The 23,692-nt window shown below is 44.4% G+C and overlaps 2 protein-coding genes across 2 annotated transcripts; one reads left to right on the forward strand and one right to left on the reverse strand.

Moving 5' to 3' along the window:
- Positions 1 to 768: 768 nt before the first annotated feature.
- hid1a (HID1 domain containing a) lies at positions 769 to 17,484 on the reverse strand. The gene is made up of 19 exons (XM_061225220.1): positions 17,291 to 17,484; positions 15,853 to 16,002; positions 13,888 to 14,058; positions 11,309 to 11,425; positions 8,481 to 8,587; positions 8,147 to 8,266; positions 7,699 to 7,918; positions 7,281 to 7,337; positions 6,880 to 7,020; positions 6,541 to 6,631; positions 6,225 to 6,376; positions 6,037 to 6,115; positions 5,599 to 5,763; positions 5,101 to 5,328; positions 4,465 to 4,616; positions 4,230 to 4,316; positions 3,418 to 3,509; positions 3,109 to 3,267; positions 769 to 2,508 (listed from the first exon to the last, which is right to left on the reverse strand). The coding sequence occupies exons 1-19, from the start codon at positions 17,354 to 17,356 to the stop codon at positions 2,445 to 2,447; spliced, it is 2,418 nt and encodes an 805-aa protein (XP_061081204.1). The 5' UTR covers positions 17,357 to 17,484; the 3' UTR covers positions 769 to 2,444.
- A 1,243-nt stretch (positions 17,485 to 18,727) lies between these two features.
- LOC133115097 (protein FAM104A-like) lies at positions 18,728 to 23,428 on the forward strand. The gene is made up of 3 exons (XM_061224829.1): positions 18,728 to 19,324; positions 20,690 to 20,804; positions 21,772 to 23,428. Exons 1-3 carry the CDS (start codon positions 19,308 to 19,310, stop codon positions 22,039 to 22,041), a joined length of 402 nt encoding a protein of 133 aa, XP_061080813.1. The 5' UTR covers positions 18,728 to 19,307; the 3' UTR covers positions 22,042 to 23,428.
- Positions 23,429 to 23,692: the final 264 nt, after the last annotated feature.

Here is a 23,692-nt window from a genome sequence, read left to right on the forward strand (position 1 = left end):
CAATGACTTCTTGAGAGATGACAGCTTGTAAATGTTTGAATGAGTGATTTAACCAATAAATGAGAAAATATTTAACCAGAATATGATCATATGGGCATTAAGATTATCCACTTCCTCTTTCTTTTCCATCCTGTGAATCAAAGGCATTGGTGGTTTACAGAACGCAATGCAACAGGCGATTTGATTTTATATTAATGTTAACCCAGAAACAGGTCTTTCAACACCAAACACCTATTTTTGTATAATTGTATAATCAGCATTCTGAATGATCCAGGATCAGTTTATATGGGCATAGTTTATATAAAACATATGCAAAAATGCGACCACACCAAGGCTATAATTTTTGTAATGATCCGTAACTTGACATAACATAAACATAAGATAAAGATAACAGAGAATGGGCTATTCAGCCCAACAATTCCTCCCATACCTATACGCAGTGTAAAGTGAGCTCATGTGAAATGTATTCGAAGAATGTTGCATGGATTCACCTGATCGTTAAAAAAAAAAATGTTGATATGGACTAGTATATGGTACAGTAGAAATTAATCCCTTTTTTTTGAAGAGTTCTCATCCTGAGAAGGCATGTTAATATGAATGTTGAGCAGAACTTGTAATTTACACAAAATAATAACAGTATTAATTATCTTAGTCTGGACCAAACCATCCATGACAATGAGGAGGGTGGTCAATCTGCATTTTAGCAGGCAAAGGGGAAAAAAAAGTACTCATTCTTTTTATTCCAAATAATAACTTCCAACATCCATGTGAGTTCATAGAAGTACTTTATAATATACTCTACACATCATAAAGGATAAATATTCCTGTATTCATACAACATACATAGTGTACATGTACAGAAACCCTGTCAATACTCCACTGTGCAGTTCCAAGGTTCAACATTTAAAAACAATCAGAAAAGGAGGGTTTTATAGGTAAGGGACAATTAAGCCAGATATTGTTATTTTATTGTACAGTAGTCTACCATTTTCAACTGGTTGTTTCACCCCCACACACAAAAATACACATCACAGGCCTCACTACTTTTCAACCACAACCACGCAGCGTCTCCTGGTTGTCACGGAAGCATTGCTACTATGTTGGGAGCGTGCTGAAGGCGGGCTTGGCTAGTCCCTGCCCCAGAACAATGTATACATTCCAGGCAGAGATATCTGTGGTTTATGACAATCATAAACCATAATGGAAATGTGCAACTTCCCCTCCCCCCTCCTTTCCCAGAACAGTTTTAAATGTTTTACATTTCCCCCCCCTTCCACTGAGGTAAATCACTGGGTTTAACAGTGAATCCGTAGCTTATACAGAGAGGAGTCAGAACAGCGGGGGTATACTCGGCACTGGACGAGAGATGCACGCTCTCATGCTTGATGTGCTTCTCTGAATAGACGCTAATAAACAACGAATCGCTTGGTTGGACACCTTCAGCTCACAGCGTTCAGTGGCTGTCACTCAGGCACCCAGGTGTGTCCTCCTGAACCTCTGCCACTCCTTTTCACTTAACCTCTGCTGGACATACACGACCGGAGAAACGCTGGATGCTAACGGCGGATTACGTGAAGTTGCGTTTAGCATGCTTTGCAGATTACGGCGACGTCTCTCTCCCCGTCACTTTTACGGGACGGGACCTCATTTCTCCTTACATCAAAAGTGCACAACTCCGTCCAGGGGGGCCGGTCTGCAAGCTGGTTTTTGTTCCAACCAATTAGCTTAATTTATGACAGCTCTAGAAATTATGCTGGTTCACTCCTGTACTTGAGCAGAGTAGACTCTTTACGATACACTTGCAGTCTGCAGCTGTGGCAGATGTATATACAAATATCTGATCAAGAAATGATTTCGCTAATTTAATAATTAAGAGCCGAAGTTGGCACAAAATCCTGAAGCGGATCGGCCCTTGCTGTGCACCCCTGCCTTACATAGTGCCGACAACAGAACAAAAGCTGCGATTTCAGAATGACCCGTACAATCATTTCACACAGGCGACTGCCAGAGACAACTTAAACCAGCCAAGTGGTTGTAAGCGGCTTCAAGAGGGCCGGAGCTACAAACTCACTATAAAGAGGAAACAAATACAGAAAAGCAGCCTTGCACATTGAGCAGTATGACGCTCATTTCAAACATCCACTCATCAAATGATAGGGCTGAGGTTTGTGTTCGACACAAAAGGCTTGGGTGCACACACACACACACAAGCGAGGAAGATGCACATTATGTCTGATATCTCCCTGCAAGCGAGAGACCCGGTGGCCTTCCTTCCTCCTCCTCCTCCTCCTCCTTCTCTTCCTCAGAGAGACCCAGAGCAGGGGGATTGTGGGTTGTTTGCGAGGGCAGAAGGAGAGGGATGAAAGGGGAATGAGTTATATAAGCCAATGCTCCCGTTCCTTTCCTTCCCTCCGTTTCTCTCTTTAGCTACCTCCCTTGCTCTCCTACACCCTCTGAATCTCGAAGAGACGGACGTCCGTGTCGTACCAGATTGGAGGATCCACGTTGCTATGGTGACAAAAACAGACAGGGCCTTGTGTAATTCAACTGCACATGCACTTGACAGAGAGTTAAAAAACATTTTGTGTAAGGGGTTCCTAAACTATATTTGCTTCATATTAACACATTTCATAAAGTATATATTTAGTCAGATATACCACTAACTATGTTGTATATAGTTTTTCCTTCTGTGCCACAATACCATTTCTGTGATGACAATACAATTTCAGAATGCTTCAATATACTAGTGTGTTAAATCCCCTCTGCATTTTCGCCTATAGTTGGTGTTGAATTAAGTTCTTAAAAGTAAAGCATTTGCATTCAGGTGGGTTCTTTTTGTCATTTCTGGCTCTAGGAACTCTGGCCTAGGGAACAGGGTTGACTATTCCATGCAATTGATCATACAAGTAGGAGCATACTGCCCCCTTGTGCTCCGAATTTCTAAGTACAGTAATGGTGCGAAGATATCACCCAAAGCAGAAATACTGAGATGCGGCGGAATATTTTCCATTCATGAATCATTCAAATGAATCATTGGAATTAGTCATTTTATTTCCAGGTCTTGGGTTATTGGGGATTGGCGAGAGGCTTGGCTGGCCTGTGACTCACCGCAGGTAGACCACGCCCCACATGTAGGTGCGGAACCAGGTGGCGGTGCCGGCGTTGGCCTGGTACTTCCGGATGAGGATGGGGTGCGGCACGGGCAGGAGGCCCACCAGCGTGCCGTGCTGGAGGAACTTCAGGATCTCAGACTCGTCCGTCAGGCCTCTGACAAAGAGACAGAAATAATGGAGAAAAGTGCACCGAGTACATAAACACTTCCAGGAAGACTCTGGTGATGCGGCCTGGAACAGACCCCCTGGGCCAGTTTGACAGACACAGACACTCAGGTCCTGTGTAGAAGAGGGTGTCTCTTACTTGTCAATGCAGATCTTCTCCACTTGTGGAACTAGCACCTGCAGCAACCGCATGATGGTCTGCAGGGGAAGCTTAATCTTCCAAGACAAGACCTACCAGAGAGAGCGAGACAGTATACAGCTACCTGAGAGACAATAACACACAATGGACTAACATACAGCTACCAGAGAGACAATAATACACAATATTCTAACATACAGCTTCCGGAGAGACAATAACACACAATGTACTAACATACAGCTACCGGAGAGACAATAATACACAATATACTAAAATACAGCTACCAGAGAGACAATAATACACAATATACTAACATATAGCTACCAAGGATAAAATAACACACAATATACTAACATACAGCTACCGGAGATTAAATAATACAGTGTACAGTATACCAAAATGGAGCTAGCTACCAGAGAGACAATACCAACCCAAAATAGAGTTCACATTATTATTTATGGGTACTACTACAGTCATTCCTATTCGTCTGTTCTCGCTCTTCAAATGAACTGTTCAACTGTTTTATTGTTATATAGTACAATAAACTATATATTCTTCATTAAATGAATATTTAATGCACAGTTAATGCATTTAAAATTAAACAAACGGCCAGGGAGAAAGATTAATGCATGGAATAAATGAGAAAGGACAGGGAGAGAGGGTGTGAGAGAAAAAGAGAGGGAGAGAGAGAGTGAGAGTGAGAGAGACATACAGAGATACATAAAGTAAAGACAGCATGAGGTGGGGAACAGTGAGCCACAGTAACCATGACTACCCTGGTGAGTAAGGGGAAGGTAGAGGGCAGTACTGACCCAGTCTGGGGTGGGGGTCCAGGAAGTAGCCGATGACGTGCTGGACATGCGTCTCCTCTCCATCTCCGACTCCGTATAGAAAACATCCTTGGAAAGGCGGGGAGAGGATAAGGACATGAACGTGGACGTGAAACCAAACACAGTTCTTTACCCATTTCTGTATGATCTCAAATCATGTCCAAGTTAAAGTATTCAGAAAACAGAATTTCCTCCCGAAGACCTCCTCTGCTCTTACCTCATTGTCCCTTCCCGAATTGGACTCTGTGTCACTGGCACCTGCGATCCCACTGTGGTCTGACGGGGGGGTTTGAGGAGAGTCCATCTGTGTGACAGTAACCATGGTCCCGTCCTCCGACACCTGAGACTTCTCTGTCAGTTTGTCTATACCTGTAACAGTCACACTGGTTAGAATGTCCATTCTGGCAGAGGTTCAAAATACCTTTCATGCTGCTGCACTTGAGATTAACGAGTCAATACATAACAATGTGTTTTTGCGTTACAAATATGCTCCTCTATTTTCCACTAGTGGTGTCGGGTGTGACATTCCCACCACGTATTCAAATAGAATGACACCTGCATGACGAATGTGAAAGAGCAAGCTCATGAATCCCAAAAAGCCTCTTTAAAATGAGGCTTGAGATTATTATTAGCTCAATATTGTGTCAAGGCGACATTGTTGGTCGTCAATAGGCAGTCTTCTTTCTCCAAAATGTGTTCCAATCATCTTCAAAGCAAGATAAGCACTTGGCCTCTAGTCAAAGCTTTGTTTTGAATAGCACTCTCGTAATTGGACTGCCAGTCACCACAAACGTTGGCAAATACACACCAAAACTGAAAGATTTTAAGATGAAGTCGCAGATGAGGCCTGTACCTGGCGTTGCAGCAAGGCTGGTCTTCAGCGTGCCAGGCTCCGCGGGCACTGCGGGGCGCGAGCCCTCCATTGAAACCGTCTCCTGGGAGCTGGTGCGGGAAATGGCGTCGGGCGACTTTTTCTTCCTCTGCAGGGCCTTCTGAATGGAGGCGGGGTCGGAGGGCAGGTTGGCCAGCTGGTGGAAGATGTTGCGTTTGCGGATGATGGCGTACACCAGGTTGTAGTTGCCTGGAAGGAGTGGGGAGCCAAGAGCAGGAGGTGGAGTGACACAAGATGAACAGATGGCAGAGGCACATCTACTCGCACAGAACACTGGATCAGGTAAAGGAAAACATAGAATGTGCAACTGAGCGTATACTAGAGACATACAGCTGAGGTAAAACTGAACCCATGCTGAAGAGAACAGGAAGCGACTTTGAACACATACAAGAGAGACAGGAAGTGGTATTGAACCCATACTGAAGGCACAGCTAATGGTCGACTACAGCCAGGCCTCACCATCAAACTGGTACTGGATGATGTTGTTGAAGACCTCCAGCAGGAAGAACACCAGGTGGTGGTTCTGCGAGGCTGAGAAGAGGAACCAGGTGGTGGAGAAAGCCTCCACCAGGTGGAGGAGCTTGTTGGCAGCCACCATGGACAGACTCTTCAGGTAGGGCGACACTGTGGATAGGAAGCAGAGGATGCTGGGTACTTATCTGGGAGCTCAAATGTCTTAAATGTGGGACCTCACATCATTTGGGTGTGGGGGTGATTTCAATTACTGTTGGATTAAAATGGTCCTGATCTTAATGACAATATTTTCGAAAACACATTTCAGATGAGGGATTATTGGAGTGAATGGAGGATGACGGCAAAATAACCAGGGTCTCAATTCCAGAAAGGCAATGTACACAGCCGGCCACCAGGTGGTGCCTGTGTTTCAGCAGCACTTACCGTTGACCACGATGGTGAGCAGGCAGTCAAAGAGCGGCTGCAGGCGCTGATGTCCGCTGGTGATGATCTTGTGGAAAACCTGTTGTTGAGATGGGAGAGGGGGGCTCACTTTGGTTTAAGTTCACACCTTCAGTGTGTGCGTGGGCGCATGAGCATGTGTTGGTGGTGTGTGTGCGGTGGAGACTCACCACAATGAGCAGGTCAGCGTGGGTCCCGGTGAACACTGGGATGTCCATGGGGACATGCATGGTGTATGGTTTGTTGAGACGCACCCCGAAATTCCTCTCCCCACTCAGCAGCAGCAGTATGAACACACCGATGTGCATGAGGCCAACGCGGGCTGTTGAAGAATACACACACGCACAGTTGGATATGCCAGATCTGTATTAGTCCGATTCTCGCCTATACAAGACCTCGGTTTGCTGTAAAGCAAGAAGATTGAAAGAATGAAAAAAAAATTGAAAGAAAAATACAAAAATTGGCCAAAATATTTCTCCCACTCACATTGGTCAGCCCGAGCATCGTTCAGGTAGTACAGGATGGGCACCAGGATGTCCAGGACATCACTGCTCTTCAGCACAAAGAAGAGGAATTTCTGAAATCCAGAATATTACACGAGAATTACAAAATGCCAAGAATTACATTTGCTTCAGTTATTGATGCCATGGTGTCTACTTACAAGGTGTCCAATATAATTATAAATTGCTGAAACCATGTTAACAGAAAGACGTGCCAGTGTTCCCAAAACCTTTTTTTCTTTGTCAAATGTACAGCAATCTCCTAAATTGTTGGCTGCATGGCATTTCCTAGCAGGTGTTCTGTAACATTCAGATGTCTTCCTACCTTGTTGAAGTCACAGAGCTTCCAGAAGAGGATGAGAAGCTCCTGGTGAAACTGGATCTTCTTGGTGGAGTTGGGCAGGTAGGTTTGGGACAGAGGGTTGGTCAGTAGGCGAGCCAGCCCTTTCAGGACAAAGTTATAGTCCTAAATGTGGAAAGATAGAGGTTATGCCCAGCACTGGTTTGCAGGAATAAATCTGACTGCTGATATTACTGCAAACTCGATACCATTTCAGTTTTACGGTTGCATTTTCTTTTCTTTTTTACGATAATGTCTTATAACAATACAGGTATGTAAATGCATTCAATTAAAGCATCAAAACACTGTGAGAGAATGAGAATGAGTAGCCCAAGAAACAAGAGACAATGGATAAATTAACATTTCACAAAAAAGGTGAAAATTACCTCATCCCGGTGGATTCTGGATAAGTAATTCACAAAGAGGTTGTCTGGCCCCACAGACTACAAAAAGATAACACCAAAAACAAAAACAGCTAAAAAAAACATGGATCCAAAAGATGGAACTACAACTTTGAGCCCAATCTACTCATTTCCAAAATGATGCAAATGAAATAATCTAGAAACCATGACACTTTACTATGGCAAATACACAAAGGAAAACAATAATTAAATGTATCCATTTCTTAATAGAGGTCACAAGAAAAGGATTACCAATTTCTTTGCTTTGACATCTCTTGAGCTTGGGAATTATCAAAACATTTTTTTGTGCCCAATTTGACTATGCCCACACTTCTTTTAGACCAAGTACAGCATTTAAAAACTCATGATGTGTCCCAGATGAGCTGGGTTTGGCGGCTCTTACTTCCTGCTCGTCCATGCTGGAGGGAGAGGGGGGGGGTGAGGAGGAGGGGTCCGCGGCGGGGGTCCCGTGCTCCAGGGTGACGATGAGGATCTGCACGGCGTGCTCCACCAGCTGCTCCCGGTAGTCAGAGAACAGCAGGTGGTTGTAGGGGATGCCGTACCCCACGGGGTCGTAGGCGCACACCACGTTCAGCAGGGACGTGAAGAGAGGAAGCGTGTGTCTAAGAGAGCACAGTGTACCGCTTTAGCGCCACCTATAGGCAGTTTGTGGATAATCTGATTGTTGGTATACGTGGATTCCAAATCAATACAATGGTTTCTATGGGATTAACGGTGTGTGTGTGTGTGTGTGTGTGTGTATATACATACAAGTGCCTTCCTGTCTGTGTTTACTACACGTGTGGAGAGCTTAGTGAGCCATGCATAGCGAGTGTGTGAGTGTTTCTGACCTGTTCTCTGTGGAGCAGAAGAAGGTCACCCAGGGATTGACGATGCTGTCTTCAGAAGAGGAGGGAGGCAGATACATCGCCTCAGAGAAACAGGTTAACAACAGCTTCAACAGCTCCGTTCTGAACGAGAGAGGGAGAGAGAGAGAAAGAGAGAGAGAGAGAGACAGAGAAAGAGAGAGAGAGAGACCAAGGGATGGAGAAAGGGGAAAAACAGGAGATGGAGGGAGAGAGAGAGAGGGATGAGAGGGCAGCTGGCCTTGCTCTGCCTTGACGAACACACCCACGGTCAACAGGCCCAAAGCAGACGCCCTTTTCCCAGGTCGCCTTGGCTCACCTGTTGAGGTCGTGGATGTAGTTGAGGGGCGGGGACTGTGCAAAGCCCACCCCTGCCTCCCAGATGTACTCACAGCTGTCGATGGTGTGAATGTCCTCAGCTGTGTCCTGCAGGAGAGACCATGTGATCAGGATTCCCAGCAGCCACTGGGAGAGGAACATCCACACTTACACCTCCTAACATAAATTTAAGGTCCATCTTATGCAACAAAGCAACAAAAGTAGTACAAGTATATAGAGATCTAACATGCAGTGTTAGACTTCCTGAGCGTCTTGGCTTGTTCCAGTTTACACAAGAGCCAAGTCCACATTTGTTATAAACTCAGCAGGTGTCTTCACTGTATGCATAAGACAACCTTAAAAAGCAGTATACTGCAAGATAAGTAAAACATATATTTAAGACGTCTTAATTTACACAATTACTTTTGGCAAATACTGCAAAATGAACCACTCATGCACATTTGGCTGATTGTAATGGCAACTTGAAGATGATACCCCTACTTAGAACATCTAATGCACTTCAAGAATTGATACTATACAAAATTTTTCTATTAGATTAAATTGCCACAACAGTGGTCCAGCAACCAATACCTGAGCTTTAACAGCTGCTAATGCCACCGTGGGCAGACCCTCCAAGGTAGGGCTACTCAACCCAAGTCCTGTACTACTGCATGGTCTCCTGGCTTTAATTCTAACCCAAGAATCACCAACTAATTCAGAACAAGAAAACCACGTGAGCAGATTTATGGCTCTAATGGAACAAAATCAAAACCAGTACACCCCATGGCCCTCCAGGACCAGGGTTAAGTAGCCCAATTGTGATGGAACTGAAGCTAGAAGATTAAGCTCTAAACCACACAAGAGCACATGCTGTGTTCTTATCAAACAAAGGCATTTCCTCGTAGCTGACGGAAAGCTCAAATCCCAAGACGACCAAGTCTTCTGCCTGCCCCCATCCCAACAAGATCAGCCGGACCAGGGGTCGCTCAGGGCAAGACACAGTCAACTCAGCTAACTGGAAAATGGGATGGGGGGGGGGGGGTTAACCTCAAACCAGATAAGCGGTACCAGGAAGTATTTACATTCCTGGTGTGTCTGTCGTTGTGTATGTATGTGAGAACCGGCACAGGCTGGCTGGACGCCCAGTCAGTGAGTCACACGCACAGCAGCCAACAGCAGCCAACAGCAGCCAACAGCCAACAGCAGCATTCAGCGTCAGAGACCCAATCAATGGTGCCTTCCTCTCTCACAGGCTAACTGGCCAAATAATCCTTCCCTCAGCATGAGCTAGAAGTCTAAAATCTAAAATAATACTATATTAGAATCTTTAATAATAATAAAAGCAACATTATTATTATTCCCACTCATCTGTCATGCCATAAACAACAATCGGGACAACAAGACAGCCAATCAACACTCATCCACAGAGCATTACAAATCGGCACGGTAGAAGGCTAGCTGTTCTGCTAATGGGGGAGCAACACGCATGCAAAAATGTGAGAAACCCACAATTTCTTTAAACAGCCAGATACAGAGTTCCAGTAAACAGCAGTCTAGAAATAACAAGCTTTCCAACCTGCTGCATTTAACAGCATAACCCCTGGTGACAGAAGGCCTGAGGCCTGTGAGGTTTGCATGGGGGGGGGGATAAAACCAGTCTATCGGGGGGGGGGGAGCTAACTGACAAAAAACCGGACTAAACCCTCCTCCCACAGTAGAAAGCAAGACACCTATTACCAAACCCATCTGCTGCAACAGATTTCCCTGAGATCATCTTTCATGACGATGCAATACATACGACTGTACATTTACACGGATGATGTACAAATATTGCAGCTTATTGTGAGGCCAGAATATCTGGAGTCAGGCAAATACACTTAGGCATGGGAGGCTGCAATAATGTTGGCCCAAATAACGAGTGCCCAAATGCGCTCTGGGTCATTTCCTCTGGAGGCAGTTCTGAGGGTAGAGGGGTGGGTGTGAGCAGCAGCCGAGGAGAACAGCATCAGTCAGGGGGTAAGATGGCGGATCGCTCCCACCACACCAAAGAGCAAAACATAAAATACATATTATTAATTATTATTATTATTATTATTATTATTATTATTATTATTATAACTGGTTTAGCAAACATTCAGCAGTGTAAATGAGTGTAAATATAAACACAGTATGAAAGGATGTCAGCCAGGCAAATAATAAATACATAGCGCATTTCAAAATGAATAATTAATGCATCCATCTACACAGTGTTTGCACAGCTGACGGTGTGCTGCGGCAGTTCAGGAGCTGTGCGACTCATTTACCACAGGCACCTGCTCGGGCTCAGGTTTCCACTTACAAAACCAGGCTATGGCCCCTGTGGACTGAAGGGCCAGTTTGTCAGACAGCTGCCATCTGTCTCCTCCAGCCCACATCCTGGATCGTGAATATCATTTCTTACTGTGATCTTTTCCTGTTTCTACAAGAGCATTTCTGGTGATGCTGCCACCGAAAATGGTGCAATGGAAAATGGACACCATTATATTAGAGTAAAAGCATGTTTGGATCTTCCACACTACTCAGCAAGAGTGGATATGAAAGAAGGGAGAATTCACAGGGGTCGTATGACATTAGTGCCGTCCCAGCAATCAGAATGTGCTTTGGCACTTTGGCAATTACACTGGTTATCTAACAGTAATTAATAATAATAATAATAATAATAATAATAATAATAATAATCTGCGGTACAAATTTTAATTACTGCAAATGAACATGCTCAGATAATACATGGCACTCTCTAGACAAAATGTGTGCTTGCTGGGGCAAGTGGAGGGGACGGGGGGTACTCACTGGACCCCCTTTCCTGTAACTCTGCACAGTAAAGTCAGGACAGAAGAGCAAGTCAGCAATGGCCAGGAGAAGAGACTCAGCCAGGGGGCGGGCACTGTCATCCTCGCCTTCATCCATCTGTGGAGACCAACACACAAACACACACACTTCTGTCAGGGTGAACACAAACAGACAGACACTTCTGTCAAGGTAAACACAAACACACACACACTTCTGTCAGGGTAAACACAAACACACACACTTCTGTCAGGGTAAACACAAACACACACACTTCTGTCAGGGTAAACACAAACACACACTTCTGTCAGGGTAAGCACAGACACACACGCTTCTGTCAGGGTAAACACAGACACACACAGACACTTCTGTCATGGTAAACACAGACACACACAGACACTTCTGTCATGGTAAACACAAACACACACACACTTCTGTCAGGGTAAACACAAACACACACACTTCCATCAGGGTAAACGTAAACACACACATTTCTGTCAGGGTAAACGCAAACACACACACTTCTGTCAGGGTAAACACAGACACACACACTTCTGTCAGGGTAAACACAGACACACACTTCTGTCAGGGTAAACACAGACACACACTTCTGTCAGGGTAACAGCACGTCAGGTGCAAAAAACGCTGGTGTAAACCAGGTGCGACCACCAACTCTACACCACACTGTACTGGACTGGAAAAGAAGTTCACGTTCAGCTCTAACAAAATTAAGTGGCCTGGTGGTTTACATTACAGTTTAAACTATGAACCCGGAAAGGCATGCAGTAGATTCACAGCCTCTGCTGTCAAAGCTCCAGTTTAAACGGCTGCAGGAACCCATGAGGCAGAAAGAGAAATCCCCTTGGGAAAAATAAGTCCCTTTACACATCACACCAGCCCCCAAAACAGTGGGGCTGTGCAGACAGCATCACCTGGTGATGAACACAGGGAAACCAAAAGCATCAGCTCTGTGAGCTTCTCTGTGTAATAAATCGCACCCAAGTACACTTCTCCACTCCTTCACAGCACACAGGCCAGGCTTCCTACCCAATTTGCTCCCTCGGATAAGCGGAGACAACGAGCAGACCTCTCAGTGTAATTTAAGGACCCTCCAGCATTCACTCTGCTGCAGTCCCACAAAAGCACTGCGTACAATGCCATCTGTGTTCAGGGAGGTGCGCGCGGGAGGGGGTGGGGGCCTGATGAAACCCCAGGTAAGGGGGATCTGGAACTTTCTCAGGCATCACAAAGTTAGCACAGAGCAGCCGAAACCCTCTGCCCATAGCACATCAGGCACCTCTACACAACCCTTATACCATCATTAAACTGCTAAAAGCTAGTACAGCAGCACAGCAATGTTTTTTAAGCTTGACACTTTATGATACCCATACCCTGATATTTTCATCTTTGTAAAACATGGTAAAACTGCTACAGCAGCAAGCTCGAAGCTATATCACACTTACTATATGATGCCTGTGCCATCTTATTTGTTTATTTTATATTTGCACTTTTTAAGTGTGAAGTGTTCTGTAGTGGTTAGGACAACGGACTCCCTGTGATGGCTACCAGACGATTCCCCTGTTCATCTCAAGTGCTGTTCTCCACACTCCAATCATCACACATTATTTTAAAAGGTCCCAGGTGTAAAGACGAAGTGAGAATAGATCGTAACGCAAGGGGCGGCTGCCTCCCGGTGCCTGCCACCACCCGGGTGCATGCTGGGATACTCGCACCACCTGCCTCAGGCTGCCACCATCCAGCCTACGTTTGTACACAATGGCACAAAGACCCAAGCTTGCCCCACAGGGAGGACAACAATGGCAGCTGTGAATGGCGGTACTCAAACATCCCTTCCCCCATGACCAACAGACAGTGGGCAATAAAGAGACAGCTGGTGCCAGCATACACTGTATAGAGGGGACGCTTCCTAAGAAACTTATTATTTCATTGCGACCAGATGCCCATATTCAGGACAAATTTTGTGACTTACATTTTTACATACTATGCATTTGTACAGCCGGATAATTATCAAAGCACTTCCGTTGAATTACTTTGCTAAAGGCTAATCCGTCACGGTTTAAAGGTTTTTCAGTTACGTATGCTCCTGTTGCTCATAAATGATCAGTTGACTTGGTATATTTCTGCACTTTCCATTTGATGCAATTAAAAGTGTCCAACTCCATTCCCAGTCCAATGTCAATTGCCCTGAAATTCAGACTGCAGGCCTGTAGGACTGGGCACATGCTGCAGGCCGAATGAAACCAGTTATCCACAGTTGGTATGAGGACATCCCAACATGAGACACATATGGCAGCAAGGAGAAGGAGATGAAATTTAAGCGCATGCATTCAATTTCCAGCAGGGAAGGGGTTCCTTCACAGAAGTATGTAAATATTCACACCTAAATCTTCTAATGGAATTCCGGATTTAAATTTGCACGGTGATAAAAAAAACAAAAAACAACACAAACTGTAAAATAAACAAAGCGAAAAAACTGCTGCAGACGCTGCATTTGTACACTACACTACATGTCCCCCACAACCACGCACCCACACTCAGACCCCGGGGCAGCCCGCACTCACCCCGGCCTGTCCAGCACCGGGCACCGTGGACCAGAAGAAGCCCCTCCAGTCTGGGTCCTCGAAGATGTAGGGCAGGACACGGGTGAGGAGGCGGGCGCAGTTCAGAGCGATCTGTTTCTCCTGCTCTGAGGGGCAGCCAGAGTCTGCCGCCTGAACCAGCTTCTCTACAGCCTGGGGGAGAAACAGCACATTACAAACACACGCTCTCACACATGTCCCTGTTCACTCGTGCAAGCACGTACACCAGTATTCAAACACACACCCCGGCTAACTATTTATTAGCGAGTTAAACATTACAACAAGGCGGCCCCCGATTTTATTCTTCCTGCCAGGGAACTCTTAAACCTTGTAAAAACTCAATGTCAGTGGCCATGTCCATGTCCATAAAATGAGAGTGAAGAGTCGCATTAAGAAAGGTAGTTTCTGAACGGTAGTTTCGACAGGGGCAGTCGTAAGACTGGTGCTGGGGTTCAGAGCAGCAGAACTCATATCAGAGCCTGCCGCCATGTCGGAGCGCATTAAGCGTGATGCCCGAAACTCTTTAACGCATTGCTTCCATGGGACATCAAACCACTTCACAACAAGGCCTCTTCTGCAGAAACATGACCTCTGACCACTGGTTTTCAATCAAACCAGGATACACCACGCAAAGTTTGCATTCCAGCTGAATGGCAAACTGTAACCAGGGCAACACCGTATTGAGAGGAAAAAATGCTGAGCACATGAACAAAACAGCTGCTTCTTCCAAAAATATGCTGTTGCAAAAAAGAAACGCACACAGACAACCTGAACAAGAAATGGAGAAAACTGTTGCAGTGACCATGGAACTAAGGGTAATACATTTAATTCCACTACGGAACACTCCATGGAACTGTATGCAAATTGTTTCAGTAAATATCCAGCCATTTAACTTAAAATAAGCAGGCCTACAAATGCAGCCTTTGCCAGATGTAATAAATACTCAGCAAATAAATCATGTAACAGTTAGGAAGTGGCAATCTCATAACTGGGAGGATTTGCTTGTTTGAATCCTGGATTGGCCTTGCCATTACAATGTGAAGAAAAATACACTGGTATTGCATTACAATAATCATGTGGTCAGACCACTAATGCCTGGATTCAAAGCAATATGGGATAGCACAGTACAAAGGCAGCAATACCACTAAATACAATAATAAAATCATAATCCACTCCCAGTTGAGAGCAGGAAGCGATTCCAGAACTTGGTATCCCTCCGTTTTCCTCCTCATAGGCAACTCTGTCAAGGAGCTGCAAATGAGAAACAGGAAGTCGGAATGGGCTGGAAGCACCAGCCCATTTCCTGTCTCTTTCTACAGCAGCCACTGGTCCCCTGCCTACAGGCAACAGTCAATTAATAGAGAGGTAGTCATTTACAAATCACTCAGTCAAACAAGGTATTCACTGAAGCAATGCCAATTAAATACATCGATCAGATTAAGAAAGCAACTTCAGAATTTATAACCAGTTGATTTAACAGCTTCAATGACAGGCACTTACAAACTGACAGCAAACATTGACAAGTGCGAACTAATCAAAATACTTTTCTCTCCACATGGGGCACATTAGCTCAGGAGGTAAGAGTGATTGTCTGGTTCAGATCAGGGACTGGTTCAGATCAGCCATCAACCGACAAACCAGATAATCCTTTCAAACTAGTTCCACCAGCATCAATTAATCAACACCAAGATTCTTCCATCATTCTTCTCCACACAATGAAAACTACCCTGATTGTCATTCAAAGTGGATATTTAATAGTGCCCACCCTTTCATGTTAACAAAACCAAAAGTCTAACTAAACATAAATCTAATTTACATTTAGGGTGTACTACAGCTTTACCTGTTATACTACCCCATGTTAAGTCTCAAGTGGCAGCAGGTTACCTGAGTTCCATTCAAGAGAACTTGAGTCAAATGCAAATTGTTGGTCACAAGCCAGTATCATACCTTGTAACAGAGGGTGGCCAGGTTGGAGGGTGATTCCTCTCGGACAGCTCGGATCTCAGCAGCTGGCACGAGCGCAAATACATCCTGGACAGAGGTGGCAGTATCTGCCCAGAATTGGTCCCAGAATGCATCGTCTGTGGCTTCCACAGGCTAGGGAGGTGGGGAAGAGAGCTTGTCAAGCTGAATTTGGTCCCATTTCATTTTATTTCAGTTCCTTGAAGTGTACTACTAATGACCATGCAACTGGTGGTTTCCTGAACAAGTCCAAGCCCAAAGTTATTCCATACCATGAATATAGCAATGGCGACAGTTCTTGCATTAGCAAATACAGAATGTATGGACTTGCTTTGTGTGTAAAGACTTGACTCTGAAAATCAGAGAGATCAGTGGGAAATGTAATCTATCCATAGAAATACTTGTGTCAAATTATTTTGTTGTGTTCAATTTGTGTGTGTGTGTGTGTGTGTGTGTGTGTGTGTGTGTGTGTGTGTGTGTGTGTGTGTGTGTAAACGTATAGGATAAGCGAAGTCGAGTTATAGCTGACGGTAAGCTCCTTGTAAAGCTTGCTTTTACGCATGGAACACCCCCCGCTTCTCAAATCCCCGTCACCATCCCAGCTTAAGAACAGAATAGCGTGGGTGATCGTCACGTCCAGGAGACCGCAATTCCGTGATATGCCAGACTGTAATTGTGTTTTTTTAAATTAATGAATAAAAAATACAAAAAAAACGCACAACCTTCTTGAGAAAAATATATGTTCTGTACTTCCCGAGACACTGGCATGTTTTTTTCCAACGAACAAACAGAAGAAAAAAAATCAGCCCCGTAATATGTTGACGAACACTTAAAAGAAAAAAAGCTTCACCTGCTATCTATTCCCACTCAGATTTAATCGGCATTATAAAAAAGAAATAGTCGTATGAATGATACTCAAACGAATAGAGTATTTCTACATTTGATCAGATTTTTTCGGGAAATTAACTAGCTGCGTAGCCTGGTAGCTAGATGGGGAAGTGAGATATTAAGCTAGATGAATACATTACACTGTAGCTACAGCTGGGGAAACTGTTCGTAAAAACATTTTAATGAATGCATATTTCGGCTGCCTTTACCTATAGGCTAATTTATTTTGCATGCTTATAGCCCATTTAAAAACTAGAAGAAAAAATATATATATCACGTATTTTAAAACGTGATCATTAACGTATACAACGTATTACCAATAAGTATGCTAAATGCTATCGCAATACTATAATTGTGATACAATTATAATATCCTTGTAATCCAATTCACATTTCAGCACACATTCATATAAAAATGGTTTACACCGCACGCTACATTTGCCACCATCAAGTGCGCTCTCCCTGCCGTTCGTCTGGAGTTATGGGATCATTTTTCTGCATGCAACATTTTCGCAAAGCATTTTCAATCAACCAACCTGTGTTTTGGTTGTTAGCTGTATCACTGCTTTCCTGAAGTTCAGTTTTGAGTCGGAGGTGCCCATTTCAGTTTTCCTTCAAATTATAAGACGCTGCTGCAGTTTTGTGTCCTCTCCTCATCCACAGCGCTCGTGCGTCATCCGATTTGCCGACTGCAGCTGTGAGCAGGATGCAGGATGGGCGACTTCCGGGTTCCAATCGCACATAGACGCTAAATAAATCACTTGCACAATTTCATGCATAGAAACAAAAGCGTTGTGATAATATGATTGCCGGTGCATATACAAATCAGCAAACAGAATAAAGCACCAACTACTTAGTCAACTCCATCTCATTATTATTTTTTATTCGTCAAACAACATCTCATATATAATATAATTCAAAGAAACGGACATATTTGGGAAATATAAAATCCATTGCACTCATTCTTATGGACATTTGCATTACAAGTTATTTCTCAATGTTTGTGGCACAGTAGCCTATGACAGATTGTATATTGTTAAAAATTCATGGCCTATACCTCTCTCCATTCTGTGTCATTCGCATCAGTGCAGTGAATTCACTGCAATTCAAATGTCCCCCACAAACATTCAGCCGTAGGGTTAACTTGTAATACACAAATTTCAGTTTCAATCTTGGAATAAAAATGTATGCCACTGTAAAGGCAAACCAGGTCATTGCAAAATCCTGTATTTATTACCGTACTTTTAAGAAAGCCAGCTTGCCTGACTAAGCAGAAATGTAGAGACGCAGGTGTAGGTAGGTGTCTGAATTATTTTCACACCAATATATACATTAACACACGGTCCAATTCAATAACAATATAATAGGAGAATATCACCGGTTTATATCAAATTGTTATGGCATGGCATCGGTCATCATTTCACTGCTAATTATATATTCATGGCCGTCAGATGTATTCAATAAAGCACAACAGTGCTACCTTGTGGCATATATGAGGAAAATCTAAGCGACCACAAAAACATCGCAAGTACACAAAAACATACACGACCCTCTAACTTGTAAAAACTGCTCGTAAAGCCATTTTATATTTTGATAGTATTCATCATAAAGAAAAACCAAAGGCATCTAGTTCTCGCAATGCCTTTGGAGCATCATCGTCAACACAACATTTTTATTCATTTCTGGAAATGACAAAGGACCACTGAGAAATATGGACCCCAACTGTTAGTAGCGTGAACAAACGCCTGATTAATTCAGTGTTCGGTTATGGCTGTCAGTTTATTTTATCAAATGAATGAAACAATTATAATCGAGCATTAATTTAAGCTCCACTGATGAATGAGGCACAATTAATCTCAATGATAACAGATTACAGAGACTGCCTGTCTATGTTTGCTGTTGTGACAATATAGCTAGGTGTCTAAACTGTGCCGGTATAGTTTGTGACGGAGAATTCGTTTTGCGCAGTCGCGAAATCATGTAAACACTAAAACGGTCAGCTGGGGTGTGGAAACCGGTGTAGTTATATTATTTTAGTGAGAAAAACTAAATTTTCACAACTGTCAGAGCGTTTGTTGCCATTTAGTGGATAGTGGAAAAATAACACGTAGCTCTAGAGGGATGTAAGTTTGGTACTGTGTTGTCCTTTTTGTGGAAGAGGACGTAGGTTTGCCAGCTAACACTAGCTAGCCAGCAAGCTAGCAAGAGTTGAAACACAGCATCATTCGCCAAACCTGTATTTTTGCTGTTTTGCATTTTTGATAGGGATCCTACTGTTAATCTCTGGCGTTTTTACCTAACATTAGCTAGCGAGCTATTGTGGAGTCCTTTATGACCGAGTGAAAAGCTTGCCATGTTTGAAAGATAACGCCAGCATTAGCTACCTACGTTATACACCAACAGTTTAGCTGTAGCATTATGGACCCTGTCTAACGTTGGCATACGGCGAAGAGGGGCCCTAACACAACGTCAGCGCAGGTGTGAAACGGCTCGTTTTCACCAGACTGCAACTTCTATCTATTCTATCTTCAGCTTTAAAAGCATACTCTTCTGATGTTAACGGAAAACCGGTAAGTTGACTCGAAATAATATTTTCTTCTAGCATAACGTTAACTCAACTGTCTGTCTGACACTTAACACACAGCCAGGTTTGTATGTAACGTTAACGTTAATTGTTAATAAATCTGGCTGGCCTATTAGCTAGTTAAGTTAGAGTTCTCAGTGGCTTGGTAACGTGTTAGTCTGAACTATTAACGCTAGTTAGCTAGCTAGCTAGCTATGTTGGCTAGCTTCATATAGCTTTCGATTTGTAACATTGCTAGCTAGCCTAGCTGTCTCTGTGTCGCGAATTCATATCTAATTGACAGCTTTCCCGTTTACAATTACAAGGTGGACACAATTATTGAAAGTGTAAGTATTTAATTCGCCCAAAAACATGGGCTATCTTAGTCACCGTACGACACTTAAAGCTAATACGTCGCCAGTGACTTGCATTTGTAGCGTATGTTATGTAGTAGCTATGTCATGATGACGAGGTCGTTACGTAAGGCGTTTTTGGCCAACTTGTCCACTACTAGTTAGTTAATAAGCTAGTTGCTATTTTAGTTAATTTAGCTATTCAAATTAGTTTAGCTCACGAATTGTGCTTGCCTCTTCGGCGGTTGAGTGTTAACAATGCTAGCTACAGTGTAACTACACACGATCAAAGCTTTGATTTGAGTGTCTGAGCGTTAATGTGGTGTTTGGCATGATTTTGGAATGACAGCGCTGTATTTGCAATGTAACTTGCATTGAATTACGGCCTGTTCCACATTTAACTAGCTACAGGTTAAACATGACCCGTTTCTGATGCTTTGGTGAATCTTGTGATAAGAGCAACTAGTTATACACAGTCTGGTTCAGAAGAGCGCAAGGAAGTGGAAAATGCCACAATTTTCATTAGAATTGTGTTTTATGTGTACATTCAACCTAACTAGGCTCAGTTTATCTGTTCCTTATTCATCACAAGTCAACCTTTACATTCTCATCAAGGGAAATTTGGTGGTTGAGAGAATACATTTTTCTCAACCAGGCATTCTGCCATCTGCAGTTGATTAATTTAAGCAAAGAAGCATTTCCACCTTTTAACTGATTGGTTAGAGACGCAACTGATCATGTGTACTAAATATAAAGTAATTTTAAGAACCATGACCTTAATCAGGATTCACACAGCAAATCTTTCTGACAGTAGTTTGTTCCCGTTTGACTAAAACACAATTGGAGCTAGCACGATTAATTTAGCACTATTTTTGCTGTGCAGAGAAACTATGAAAGGACACACAATTCTAAAATCTAAACCTTTTGTGAAAGGAACACTTTTTTAAGATGGGAATGATGGGAAATCCTTTTAGCCATTTGCCACACACAAGATTCACTGTCACACATGTTCACAATAGGAAACGGAGGCGCAGCTGTGGCCATGACGACGGGGAGCCTCTACCTCAGGCCAAGAGGTCAGGCGCAGGTCAACCGCTCTTCCCCGAATTGGGCCGGGACGTATGGGATTCTGAGGTAAGGGGTATTGTAGTGAAGTATTCGTTTTTTTTCCTGTTTCTCTATTTTGCTTTTAAGAAAAAAAGTATACTTTCCACCACCATGTCTCCATCCTCTCCATTTCCACCATTACAGAGAGAGAGAGAGATGCTCTTTACTCTTACTAGTTCTTCAAACCTTTGCGTGTGGATTCGTGATTGACTGCCTGATTGACCATATTTTGTTTGACTTTCGATTCTTGCCCAGCCCCTGTTTATTTGTTTGCTGATAGGATTTTGACCTTTGCCTCGTCCCAGTGCATTTCTTGTTAAGACTCAGTTTAGGGTCAGACCATACCAGGATAATCGATAGGGAAATGGAGTGTGGAAGGGGGTATGAAAATCAAATCTGCAGACAACTTATTCTTTATGCTGTGATAAATGGTCCGAATGGTGTTTTCCCCAAAATGATAAAGGAAAACTAACCATGCAAAGTGACAAATGGTGTCCCGATGGAAGGATGCGTAATCCAGCCGTAAACGCTCAAACTGGAGTCACTGTATGGCCAGCAGAGGGGCAAAACGAAAGTCGAAGTTGGGGTCGAGCACGAGAAATGCACCAGGGCAAGCAAACCACGGGCTAAGGCAAGAATCAAGAGTCAAACAGGATGAGACAATCAGAAAACGTATCATGCTACTTAGTTAAAGTGAATTGCTTTCAGTAATTATACTGGCTATAACATTGCATGCTGTACACAGTTTACCCCAGATGAGGGTATCTGCTAAACCAAAATGGAGATTATGAAATACACAGACACTCTCACATGCAGTGTATACCTCGCTCCTCCCTCTCCTCTCTCCATTCCTCCCGTGTTCTCTCATTCACTGTCTTTTCACCCTCTGAACCTGTGCCATTTCACTCACTTTCTCACTTAATTAGATTCTTCGTTCACGCTCTCTCTCTCTGTCTCTGCCTATGTCTCATGTATGCTCTACCTCTCCCTGTAGTCTTCCAGCAGCGATTGCAGTGCTATAAGCAGTCCAGAGGGGGCAGCAGGGAGCAGCAGTGGCGGCTGCAGCAGCACCAGCACCAGCCTCCAATGCGGGTCGGACAGCAGGGGGAGCCACTGCGCCGGGGGCCCCTGCAGCCCAATCGGCGCGTCCCACTCCACCGAGTCGGGCCCCATGAGCCAGGGCCCCTACCACCACATTAACCGCATCCTGCGCGAAGCCCACTTCCACAGCCTGCACAGCCGAGCCCCGCCCACAGACACATGACTCCGCCTCCCCGGGGGCCATCGAGGGAGGACCACGGCCAGGCCTGCAGAGAGGGACCCCTCGTTCCTCTCAGCAAGGTGTGGGGGGAGACTGAGCACTGGGCACCTCACACACCGCCTCCACCCCACCCGCACCCGCACAACTGCCTGTCTGGCCCTTCTGCTCACGCCCGTTTCCTTCCAATAGTGGGAGTGTCATTTAAGTTTAAAAAAAATAGTGTCGGTGAAGAGCGTAAATACTGTGTGCTAATGTCTCCATTTTACTTTTTCTTTTTTTTTTTTTTCTCTCTCTCTCTCTCTCTTTCCCCTGGCCATGCCAGTTGTTGTACTGTGTGCAGAGCCCAGCAGTGTGTGATTAAGGTTCATGTCTGAGGGAAGGACGGGTCGTTGCTTGAGGTTTCCCTACCGGGAAATCGCACAGCAACCACAACTGTTATTGAGTCACGTTCTCTTAACTTTATCGAGTGACGTTTGGTCTTTGCCAAAGCCAGTAACTTAGCAACCAGTCACTGGAGCTTTACCTTTGATTTGAGGTTACTGTGGCTCCTTACTGCCTCTGTCCAGTCAGCTGTATCATGGCTAGACATTGTGGGAGGGGCTTCATGAGTCTTCCACGTTGGGAACTCGGGCCACAGGGTTTTTGCAGCCAGCTGAGAGGAAAGGAGTCTTCTTCCCTGGCAGTCAACATGTAACCCTCAGGCTGTGCGCACAGAAAAACCGCCAGGAACGCTCCCCGGTCTGACGGTCAGAACTCACCCTAGTTTGGCACTTTATTAACCATGGGAGGGCTCAATATCTCAGCACTGGCCTGAGAGCCAAACATAAATCCCACCTCACTGTGCAGCCAAGCCCTCCACAGTGTCCGCCCCAGTCCTGTACACTGTACACCCTGCCCCGCCCTGCCCCGCCCTGCCCCACCCTGCCCCACCCTGCCCCACCCTGCCCCACCCAGCCCCACCCTGCTCAACCCCGCCCCACCCTACGCCCCTCCAGTGGCCATGTGACACAGCCCCTTGATTGACACTGACCTCTGCACTGTTGAACCGGTCCTGAGGAGTGACCAGTCACTGTGTGTCCTGGCCCCAAAGCACTGGTCCCCCCCCCCCTACCCCCGACTGGGTTCTGTGTGAGATACTGGACATAGGCCCTGCCCCTGTCTTTCCCCCTCTGTCAGGGGTCCAAGGCAGTCCAGTTCTGTGCTTGGCACTGTGTTTAAGTACTTGCAAAAATCAAAAGCAACATTTGATTGTTATCACTAATATTGAGTTTTTGTATTTAGTACATGATGAACCTCGGATCAGACATTTTAAGTTTAGAATTTATTTGTCTTTTTTTTTCTTTTTTTAATCCACCTCTTGCATTTTGAAATAAAAATAGATGTTTCTAAATTTTTCAATTTTTTATTTATTTTTAATCACAAGTGATTAAAGCACTGGTCTGGTTTACATTATTAGCTCAAGATTGACAAACACATATTACTCCTTCTACATACAATGCATTTACAGCTGGTTGTTTTGCTGTAGCGCGTCAGACTAAGTACATTCTTTGAGGGCACAATGGCAGTGTCCAAGCTGACAATTGGAGAAGGCATATGACCGTGTTTCTGGAGCTTCCTGGAGTTTTTCCAGTGTGGGGACAAAGGGGTGGCATCT

This window comes from Conger conger, chromosome 16 (genome assembly GCF_963514075.1).
Source record: "Conger conger chromosome 16, fConCon1.1, whole genome shotgun sequence".
NCBI lineage: Eukaryota > Metazoa > Chordata > Actinopteri > Anguilliformes > Congridae > Conger > Conger conger.